We start from the raw sequence: 12,157 nt of genomic DNA, 5'->3' as shown, positions 1-12,157 counted from the left end.
GTTTGGTTAACTATATATTTAGTTACAAAATAATATTGTATTATTTGACAAAGTTGTCATTGTCATCTTTTGCTGAACATATTAGGAAAAGTGGGACACCTTTTAATGGTATTCTGATATATTTTGATTATTTTTGTTTGATGCTTTTACAGGGTAACATGTGGCCTCATGGCACAAAATGGTTATCAATGCTTGTAAGCCAGGATATTTCACATCAAGCTTCATTTTGTATGTATACTGGGGTTAACGTTATACTACCACTGTAGTCTATCTTATTGATGCCTCTGTGTATGTAGTGTGATAAAGGATATTGCAACTACAACACTTAATTCTTAAAATTCGAACATTTTATCGCTTTAAGCAGAATGAATCCTAAATCACAACAGTTTGGGGAAATCCAGCATAAAGGAGCTGAAAGAGGGAATTAAAGTAGGTCTGGAATATAGAGAGCAGACTGAGGCTCAGAGTGTACTGAGTGAAGTCCACACAAAGGTTGTTGGTGTTACACTCATTAAGCCAATTAGCTTCATTATTGTTTTTAAAAGACACGTGAATAATGTTTTGTTACTGTGTTTAGAACTGTGCTGCACCTGTAATGAAAGAAATACGCAAGTATTTTTTTCATTTTACTTTTCATATATAATATTCCAGTAAAAAGCTATATTCAGTACAGTTTTAACACATTTAACTTTAGAACGCTTGTAACAACTCACAAACACTCAAAATACAAATAATAATAATAATAATAATAAATAAATAAAAACACATTTTCATCAGGGTCCCCTGACGCATTCCCCAAAAAGTGCCACTCTCTAGCTTTTATAATGTAACTAGATGACGCATCGTGGAAGCCCCTGCAGCACCAAGACCCTTATTTCGACTTCAAACACCTTGTAAACAATCAGATGAGCACAAGTCATTTTTGCAGCGTCATGCTGAGTGCTCCCGATCAATGCGGTCTCCTGTAGGCCGAAATGAATTATGGTATTAGTTGTTAATAAATATCACGATGATAAGTCGGTCATATATGGTTGAACACAGGTCAGTCAGTCAGGATTTGCAAAAATAAACAAGCCATAAACGGTCAGAGCTGACGAATTCATGAGCCGCAGCTCTCCGCATGAGCGAGATGAATACATGTGAACAGACGGCTGTGCCTCTGGCCGCTGGGCTTTCCCCGCGCTGGTAGAGGCGCGCGTAACGATCCAGAAGATGACGACGACTAGACAGACGTCTTCTGGCGCGCAGGTGTGAGAGAACATTGATATGTCATCACTGACATGTTGCGCTTAGCTTGATGTCTATAGGTTTCGGAACCACTGACTGGACATGATGTTCAGTCGACTAATGAGCGGCAGTGTTCGGAGTCTGGACAGAGAATTCAACTGCACTGTCCGGCTTCTAGACGACACGGAATACACCTGCACGGTACAGGTCAGTTTTAATATGCTTTCTTGACGTGATGGCTACGGCTGCCGCAGACACGCGTTTCCCGTGCTGCTGTTGCTGATGATGTCGCCCACCGAAGGTTTGTGCATGTGCTATATACGAAGATTCGCCACCTGGCCAAACGTGGACGTTGCTTTTGTCTGCAGTGCGTTTGCAACGTTAAGATATCGTTTCGATCGTTTGGTAACGCGTACAAGACAATAGTCGCTTTAATACCTTCAGCCCACTGCTCGGGATACAGCCAACCGTAAGCATACATTCAGCCTGATGCGTCATACACAAGGCTGGGAAAGGGAAATCTCTTTAGTCAGTGGCTGTTGTGCTTTGTGAACCTTCTGCTGTTTCACCAGGAAGCGCTCATTATTATTTTAGTTGCTATGCTTCCAGCAGTAAGGGTCTTCAGTTAAGGCACAGTCCCACTCTTCTGCTACTTAAACGTGATAATTGCAGCCCATTTGAATGCATAGTATTGTTATAGATTTGGCCTGAAGATTGAAGCTTTTCTTGTTACACCAGTTTGTCCCTTTATTAATAGACATTACATAAAGTTAGAAGTTGTTCTAGGTTCTTAAACACATTCCCTGATCAACATTAATCACTTACATTCCCCTGAATTTTAATTCTTGCTCCCTTGGTGCAGATCAGGGAGGCATACACATTTTCCTGCATGAGAAAATCAAACTTGCTGAGACTCAGTAAAGCGCATAATTTTACATCTAACTCTATAACTTTCACATAAAGTATTTGTCTACAGACCTTTTTGATCGTTTTGAGGTATTGACAGGCCGCATCTGACAAACTTTTTATCACACTGTGTATTCTAGGATCCTTAAAAAGCCTAAAATGAACAATCAAAAAATGTTCATTTACTTAAGTTGAATTACATATACTTCTTTAAATGGTGATGGAGCTGGAATGTTAGCGCCAAACAATGCGCAGAACACTTTCACGATGCACCTTAGTGAGTGTGCTTGTGGGCAAGGTCATTTGTGTAATGTTTTTGGGAACGTTAGTCTCCAACCATGATATTCCATCATCCTTGGAATTCTCTGTGTCGTGGTCTCCGTAGCAACAGAGCGATTCCATCATTAGTCTCCAACTGCTCCTACACACACTTGTGCACACATCCACGTCATTAATACATAGCAGGTCTCCCCTTTTTCTCCTCCTCTTCTTTCCTCTCCTGTCTTCTCCTCTCTCTGCAGTCCTTTTCTGTTCTCATTATTGATTAGTCAGAGGGATTTTAATAGAGACAAAATGCTTATTAGTGAAATATTGCCCCACTCTTTTCAAAGACTGCTGACTTGTATGCATAAAATGTCATTGGACCAGGAGCCTCAGATTTAAGTTTGCACACCCTAAACTTGTCAAGCATTCATGTATGAAGATGCAACTTTTAGTTGAATCTGTTCAGAATTAATGTTTATTTACTTTTTTAATCGGACTGGGTTTTCTCCACAGTATCATAGTATGCAATTAGGAATACACACACACACACACACACACACACCTTCTAAGCCACTTCTCCCTCAGAGTCGCGGGGGGTGCTGGAGCCTATCCCAGCTGTCATCTGGCGGAAGGCGCAATAGGAATATTTTAAATGAAAATAAAGTAAGATAAAACTATGTATATGGTGTTGTTGGTGTTGAGCTGTGGTCTGATGTGTTAAGGGCACTCGGCAGGTTAAAACCACTAATAATTTGTGTGTGAGTGTGTGTTATGTGAGTCAAGCCAGTGAGTGCCAGTCAAGCATATCCAGGTACATAGTTCACTTGCTTGGCACAATCCTACTATATGATGCACATATATATTGCTATATATATTGCTCTTTCTGATGTACCCCAGTCACCAGCTCATTTACTTATATGCAGTGTTTACGTAATAAACATTGCTTTTCTTCTAGTTATAATTGAGCACACATTTGGTCAGATTCCCTCTTATACTTTTACTGTTTTCGTTTATTCTCCACCACAGTCATTGTAGTTCAAATTGAAGGGCATTATAAGCTCAACTCACTGTGTAATTGTTTGGTTAAATAACCTTAGGGACCACATTGCTGTCCTGCTTCATTGGAGCTTCCTCTCTCTCCAGTTGCATTTAATGAACACATGATCCTAGATGACAGAAAAAAATGAAAGAAGGAATAAAAAATAATGAACGAATGCAATTCTTATTAATGATGGGATCTTTTTGGTAACTCTAAGCAATGCTTATTTGTATAGATATCCATGCAAAAGTCCTCATTTTGTGGTATGTGAATATCAAATGTTTTGATAAACTATGTAAACCCAATTGCCTATGAGACAAATGACACAGGAAAGATCTCGTTTCCTGTCTTCAGCAATTTGCTGTGCTCCATGAAGTCATTTTGTGTTCATGATCAGAACTGTGAAAAATCCCCAGCAGAATGTAGGATTGTGGCTTATTTTGCTACAGTTGCATTTTTCAGCTTCAATTCAGTTCAGTATGCTCTCCTAAGCAATCTGAGGATGGCAGTGGCAAGGAAAAACTCCATAACATGAGGAAGGATCATTAAAAGGAACCAACACTCAAAAGGGGAATTTTCAAGACTCACAGTATCTTTGTGGAATGAGTTATACAGAGAAAATAAAAGCTTTATGTATTTATGCCATACAGGTAACATACAGACAGAAAACCAAATAGCTATCATGTAGTAACCCTCGCATACTATTTGGATCAACTTTTACCCATTTTACACTTTAACAGTAGTGAAACAGCAGTACTAAATGTTCTGAATCTAACATCTAAATGCTGTGTTTTGAATGGAATTTCCTGTCATTTTATAAATGTACCAAAAATTCACATTTCTGTCCAGCTCCCATGTTTTTGTACAGATTTACTGGCCATCTACTAGTAATAAGAACAATAATATTGTCCTGCTCCTGCTAAAACATTGCAGTGCTCATTCCTGCTAGTTCAAAGTTCAAAGGTCTTTACTGTCATTATTATAAAACAACGAGACATCATGGCATCTCCACAATTAATTAGTTAATAAAAAGACAACCATAATAAATAATAAGTTAATGAATTAATAAGGCACCTAAGTTAGTGGAATTAATGACACTTATGTTGAAGGGATGTTCCCTGAGGGGGTAGTGGTGGCATGGGAGAGCTATTAAGGGGTCTTATTGCTTGAGGTGTAAAACTGTTCCAGCCAGCCTGGAAGTCAAATCTTTGAGGATACTGAGAGAGCATTTCAGGCAGTAGGAGGTCGAGATGGTGTTGATGACTGGCAAAATAACTCCAGTAATTTTTCTTGCAGTGTTGCTTACCCACTGTATGGCTGTCTACTCTGCCGTTGTGTAGCTGAAAAACATGGCGCTATCATCAAATTTTATCAGCAGCTTCTGTGGCAGGTTTTCCTTCTTTGGGTTCCTCAGAAAAAAGAGATGTTTTTGGGCTTTCCTGATTCCATGTTGGTATCGCAGGGCAGTTCCTTTACCAATTACAGGCCAAAGAACTGGATGTTGGTGCCCTGTTCCATTTCCCCACCATTGATGTAGAGCGTGGAATTGTTGTGCTGACCCTGATCTCCTAAAGTCCACAACAATCTCCTTAAATTATGGTCATGACATCAAACTTTCAGATATTGTACCTCCCTCCTATATGCAGACCCATAATTTTTGTGATGAGGCCGAGCAGCGTGATGTCATCTGCAAGTTTAATTAAGTAATTTGATGGGTAGGAGGAGGAGACGTGTGTAGATAGTGTACTGCAGTGGACTGAGTACACATCCCTGTGGGGCACCGGTGCTGTGTTGATGATTGGTGCACTGAATATGACTAACTGTTTAATGTTTGATAAGAATTCCATCTTCCACTGGCACAGTAAAGTCCAGAAGTTTTGTAATGAGCTTGCCTGGCAGGAAACTGCAATCAATCAATGAAGAGCATATGGACATAAGTGTTGTTCAGCTCCATGTGCTGTAGAGCTATGTAAAGCACAAGGGCTATAGTATTTTCTGTCAACCTTTTCTTCCTGTAGGCAAACTGGTGCTGGAGAACAGAAACCGTAATGATGCTCATGTAATGGTCATTTAAGGTGGAACAGAAAAGTCAAGGTTTGTTAAATGAATTACCTGATCTCTTACATCAATTCAAAGTCTGACCCTTGTCAGAAAAGTTAAAAAAGGAAAAGAAAAGAAAAATGAGTTACATAGCTTTTTGCTTCATTTGAATATTTTTTTTTTTTCAAATCTGACATAATGATAAGTCCAAGTCTTTAGGATTATTGAGATGTTTTGATATATACAGTTGATTTGTCACTTTGACAAGCTGGAAAAGATGAAAGTAGGCTGCATTCTTTTCTGTTTCTGGACATCACTGGATATCACTGATTTCCAGTTCTGGTTGAGTGTACGCTGTGCGCGTTTGGCTGCCGCTACTCGATGGTGTTTTGTTTGTTTTGTTTTTCTTGTGGCTGTTTTTTGGCCTCGAGTCTTGCTGTTCATTTTTGTTTTTTACGCTCTGGAAATGTTTAAATACTCACAAACTGAACTTACACACCTCGACTGCCATGCGCGCTTGGATTCCATGTCATATAATCTCTGCCGGACACTTGGGATTGCTCGACGTCCACGTTACATCCACCGATCAAAAAGAGGACCCTCATTTAGTTATGGCTGTGATGGCTCTGATGCGCGGATCCCGACTATATGAACATATAATCATGCTCACAAGCGTGGGACTAAAGCCATCCGTGGAGTAAATCATGGCGATCTCCGTCCACTTTCAAAACTGGTTGAAGCTTCTCTTCCCAGCCGTCGCTGCTTTAACCTTGTCCATCTTAACACACGATCCATAACCGATAAAGCCTCGTTAATCAACGACCTCATCACCCAGAAAAACGTGGATGTTTTTTCTTTCGGAAACCTGGCAACAACCTGGTGACTACCTACATTTAAACATGCTGACCCCCCCAGGCTACAGTTATCTCTCAAAACCCCGACTGACAGTGAGAGGAGGTGGTCTGGCTGTGGTTCATCATTCCGGTTTAACGGTCAAAGAACTTTCCCTATTCAGTACTACAACCTTTGAATATATTGCCTTGAAGATTGAAGATATTTCCTCCTCACCTTTACTGTTCCTGTTAGTTTATCGCCCTCCCAAACCTGCAGCAAGCTTCTTGTCTGAACTTAATGAACTCCTCACAATCATCTCATCTCTTTGCTTTGATGTTTCTATATATGTTTCTCTAACTATGCAATAATACAGTGTAAAAATGCAAAGCTAGTAGCACTTACCATCATGTCATGGGATATCCTCATCTTAAGCGTACACTGTGGGTGCACACTATATATTAGATATATACATGCACATATTGCGTATGCAATGACATTTAGCCCTGTAAAATCGGCCCTCTTTAAAATATCAAACATGTTTATAATTGAAGACACTTCACATCAAACATGTTGAATGAATAATATTATTTATAAGTGAAAAATATGAAGGCACATATACACGTGTTAGACACAGTGGCTGTAAAATAAACAGAAAATAACAAGAATGTGCCAAGGACCACATTCAACACAGTAACCTGTGTAATAAGCCTGTAAAAATACCCATGTAGATATACATTAAAACTACTACAACGTTTAATGAGCTAAAAGGCAAAGCTTTACAGCTGTACAGGTTTAGTATTTTTAGACACTCCGTTAAACAGTAATGGGCCTGTGTTTTGCTGATGGCAAAATTTAAAGGATCATTTGAAATATTTTTCCCACCTGTGTTTTCCATCTGTGTCCTGTTATCCCTTGTTAGCCCTCTTATATTTAAGCTCTGTGTTTTTCCTAGTTGGTTTTCATTTTCATTATGTCTGTCCCTCCTGCTCTCTGTGTTGGCTATACGACCCTGAACTGTTATGACAATGACGCTGTATTTGCCCATAATAAATTTTCTCCGCATATGTGTCCACCTCCTCATCACTCCACATTACACAAGAGTAAAAGCAAGTGTGGTCATTTTCTTCATGAGAGAAAATCAAACATCATGGGAATGTCCAATAGAAAACCTTTACTGTGCTCATTTAGTTTTAACAGTGCTACAGCTTCACCAGCTCTGACACAACCACAATGTGATGGTTAAGCGCCAGTCACATCAGCAAGTGATTGATACCTCACTAGCTACATCCACAGACTAAACATGCCTGTTTAAAGTGAAACTAACTTGCAAACTAAAGGAGTATACAGACCTTAACAACAGTACAAAATACTGATTTCATTACACCAAAAAACATTTGACATGGGGAATATACTGGAATGAAATGCATTCTTTCCAAAGCAGTCTTTAATTCGAATAACTGTAATGAGGGCTAAAATCTATATTAAAGCACAGGCTTATCTGCCTAGTATAAACACCTCACTTCATTACTCTGTATACTCACCAGAGCTGCTACATCTCATGCCCCGTAGAAATCTTTTGTGCAGCATATTTGAATCATAGGTGATTCAGTTAATGCCAACACATGACATAAGGAGAAGTCTTGATTCATGCTAACCTAACCAAACAGCACCAGCTCAAAGGACACCATGTAAATGAATAGGCTGTTTGAGAACTTTACTTGCTGTAGAAGTGGATCACTGAAAATTAGAAAGTATAACTCATACATAAAAATGATTTAAGCTTGAACCTTGAAAGTTTTTTTTTCTTTTATAAGCAATGAGTTTGCATGACAATTTAAGAAATGACAACAAAGATAAGTTTACAGTGTCTGCAGTTTCCACTTTCCACAGTTTGCACGCAACTCCTGTCCAAACTTATGAGCTCCCTGTGATTGGTTGATTTATTTCTTCGTCTATGTTTTACACGAAACAAACCAATAGACACTAAGAAAATCACTAACTTACCAAGCACATCAGAGCCCTTCATTATTTGTTCAGTCGCTCTCATAAACACACGTGACATGGCGTGAAAACGAGATACAGCTGCTGAATTTGCTATAATGGTTTCCCAACATAGTGAGAGCTGAGACTGTTCTGAATGTTTTGTTCTGAAACGAATGGGCATCATGAGACATGTAGAAAACGAATTTTAAAGAAACATGAAACTCGTGATAATGTCCCAGGGCAACCGCAGCTTCACTGTCTCCAAATATGCTTACCTCGCAGAACACTGAACACTGACGGGTGGAATTTCAGAAAGGGGAACAAAGCACATGCAACGGCCCTGTCAACCAGAACAGCCAGCGGACAGTGCCATCGGAAGCAGTCCCAAAACCAATCGAGGACCAGCATAAAAAAGAAATGATGATGATGATGATGAAGCCTTTTTTGTCACATAGTCAACAAAGTAACCAGCGAAATTTTGATCAACCCGTCTGAGCACATACAATATGACAAGGGTGGGAGACAAGACAGGAAGACAGGAATAATGGAAAACTACAGAGAAACGGAATACATTGGGTGAGGGAGGAGACAAACCCCCCTTTCCTAAGTCTGGGAACAGAGAGAAAAAAAAAAAACCTCAGCATTAGCACACAGTTCCACACACACAGAGTCCATGACTTGTAACGGGGATGGGGGCGGGGGGGTGCGGACAAACCCAGCACAGTAAGCGGCCTTCCGGATCTGCAGCCATTAATCCGGCGCTGATCAACAGACCCGTCATACCATACCGGGGGGGGGGGGGGGGGGGGGGGGTAAAAGCAGCGAAGGCTTTGGGAAGGGGGAGGGGTAGGAGGGAGGGTAGGAGGCAGGGGAAGGGGGAGGGGAGGGGGATGAAGGGGCCTGAAGAAGGCACCCTGCTCGGCATCCCAGTCCAGGTATCCCAGTTCGCAGGGAGGTATGGCGATAACAAAGCAAAATTGCCATGGAGACAACCTTGATCAGGCCCAGGCAGAGTCAACAATCAGCAGGAATCCAGGGAAGTGGAGGAGGATAAAAGAGCGTCTTGCAGCAGTGTTCCTCCATAAGAAGGTGTTGCAGGCTTTGAGCGAGTAGCCGTATTTTTTACGGTAGCTCACCAAGTCCATTATGGTCACTCCAACGATGCATTTTCCTTTGCAAAGCCGCCAACTTCTCCACGATGTTATCCAGGGTACGACTTACAGTCAAAGTCTGAGTGTTGACAGCTCTGCCCACCACGTCAATCATGTCGGGCAGCTTCAAGGGGCCGTGGACAGCTGCCTCCATTCTGCAAATTTTGCGATACACCAGGGCAATGCCTAATCCAATCAGCAAAACACCTGTGATCCGAATAGGTACATCCTCAATATCCTCCACGGAGAGAGCTGGCACACGACTTGCCACCTCTCCCATGCGTCCATCATGTAGCCAGCTGCAAATGTTCTGGCAGGACAAGTTGGTTCCCCCGAACCAAGACTTCTCGTCGAATAGATGGTGTCAATTGCGCTGAGACCATTTGATCAAATCCATTTTATAGGTTTGAAGAACAGCGCGGAGAGAGTCTCTCAGTAAAGAGCTCAGACAGTAGACTAGACACAGAAGCAAAGCAGGAGAGATAAGGGAGAGGAGAGGGAGAAAGTGTGACCGCCAACGTTGAGAGCCAAAGCAGAGGACGAGAAATCATGAGAAACTGACAAACAAGCGAAGAATGGCAGCAGGCAGGGCTGAAAGTGAGCAGCGATGAAATGTCAAAAACATGGGCACCTGAAGGCAGCAGTTTAGGCAGGAATGGGCGTAGTGAGCTGCGGACAGTTCGAGCAAATGGGCACGCGCTGGCCCTCGACTTTTTCCGAGGCTGAAGTCACTTCTCATTCTCCTGCTTCTTGTTTAAATGGTCCCGTTCCACCTTAAATGGTGCCTGAGGTGTCAGATGCTGCGCCATTTAAGGTGGAATGGGAAAATTCGAACGAGAAGCAGGAGAAAGAGAAGCGATTAAAGCTTTACGAGTTGCTGCAGATTAAACGCATGAGGAAACCAGCTGAGCACTTATAAAGACAAATAAGTCCATTCATCTCCAAATGATCGATGAAGATTCGCAAACATTCTGACAATCGCACTTTGAAAGTAGCCACTCTTTTTCAGAAAGTAGCTAAAAGTAGCCACTACTTTTTCTGGAAAAGTAACTAAATTGTAGCTAGCTACACATTTTGGGAATGTAACTACTAAGTAGCTAACTACAAATTTTTCAGTAGCTGTCCCAATCCTGAGTATAGGTATGTAAGTCAAGTCATTTTAAAGACTTTTAAATCTTAAAGAGAAGATTTGTTAGAAGGAATGAATGAATGAATTACCTGGCATTAGAGTCTTCCTGCCAGAACTTCCTCTAAAGCTTCTATTTATGTGGAAAACATCTTGTGTGGTTCCTTTCCTGAAGAAAAGGCCACTGACATGCCACATGAAGAAACTTAAAAGTCTGATGCTAGCTCACCTGAGACCTCAGCTCAAAACCTGGATGACACTGGAGTGGATGAGTCTTATCTACCTGCTAGAGAGAATATGCTCCCACCCGGACACAGTACGCAGCACTCTGAGAATCATGTTCTTCTTCAATGCATTTAAAACCATGCAGCTGGTACTGTTATGGCATCCAATAAGATAGTTCATTATGCATGATGATGGATTCATCCACCTGCATCAGCTAAAGCTTCTCCCTTAAGTATATGCAGAGCCTTCTGCCAGGAAGACTATGTCTCGGAAAAGGTGGCATGCAGTGTTGGGGCACCTGAAGAATATTAGCCCCATTCCTGTTCAACCTGTACACCTTTGACTTCAGGTACAACACAATTATGTCATCTGCAAAAATTCTCAAATGACACGGCCATTGTGGGGTGCATGAGGAGTGGACATGTGGAAAAATATAGGAAACTGGTGGAGGACTTTGTTGACTGGTGTAAGCTGAACCAGCTGCAGCTAAACATCAGTAAAATTAAGCAGATGGTGCTGGACTTTGGGAAGTCCAAACCTGCCTTGTCATCAGTCACCACTGATGGAGTTGATGTGGAAGTCATGGGGACATTCAAGTATTTGAATTTATTTCTGCCCAATATATTTAAGTTTATGAGCAATTATGTGTAATTATCTATCTGTCTAATCTTTCTGACCATGAAACCATATGAAACAGTTTATATTTTACATATATACGTCTACTCCTAGCTACATCTATATTTCCATATTTCCTTTGGCTTTTCCTTTTATTCATTTTTCAGTGAAGACACCATTTGTTGATGTCACATTTCTGATGAAGATAGGAAACTATTTTGAATATTTAATAATGGAGGCAGATCATGAAAACTTTGCTGCAGTGTGCCTTTTACTTTTGAACTGTCAGAGGACAGTCTCCAGGAGAACTAATTTCTAAGCTCCATCGAAATTCTAAGCTTTAGAATTTAAAAGGGAATTCTTTTTACATTTAAAAATTTCAACAAAATTCATATGTTCAGAAATAAACAAATAGTGGCCTGAGAGAATTAAAAACTGCACAGAGCAGCTATGCTGATGTAAACCTACCAGTTTCTCTCACAAAGTATTTTGAGGAGATCATGCTGCCTATATGTTGGGAAAAGAAAAAAAAAAAGTTCTCCGAAGTGCCAAAGGCTGGCATTTTAACAAACACAGTAGGGGCATATCCAGGGGTGATGCCACAGCGGCACTGGCCCCAGTAAAAACTGTGAAATACCCCTCTTATGTTAATCACCACCGCAAAGCATGTGACTGACTGATTTAAAATATGGTACCTGTAAAATTATTAGGCACATTAAATATTTTACCAAACCAGCCATTAGGGGT

At 40.9% G+C, this 12,157-nt stretch overlaps 1 protein-coding gene across 1 annotated transcript in view; it reads left to right on the top strand.

Moving 5' to 3' along the window:
- The first annotated feature begins 1,067 nt into the window (after positions 1 to 1,067).
- frmd5 (FERM domain containing 5) overlaps positions 1,068 to 12,157 on the top strand; it is a 40,154-nt gene continuing 29,064 nt past the window's right edge. The window contains exon 1 of the mRNA XM_017721585.2: positions 1,068 to 1,434. Coding sequence (XP_017577074.1) covers positions 1,330 to 1,434 — 105 coding nt within the window. The 5' untranslated portion in view covers positions 1,068 to 1,329. The remainder of the gene's footprint in view (positions 1,435 to 12,157) is intronic.

This window comes from Pygocentrus nattereri, chromosome 15 (genome assembly GCF_015220715.1).
Source record: "Pygocentrus nattereri isolate fPygNat1 chromosome 15, fPygNat1.pri, whole genome shotgun sequence".
NCBI lineage: Eukaryota > Metazoa > Chordata > Actinopteri > Characiformes > Serrasalmidae > Pygocentrus > Pygocentrus nattereri.
Note: the sequence above shows the minus strand (reverse complement) of the source record. Positions and strands in the feature narration are given on the sequence as shown.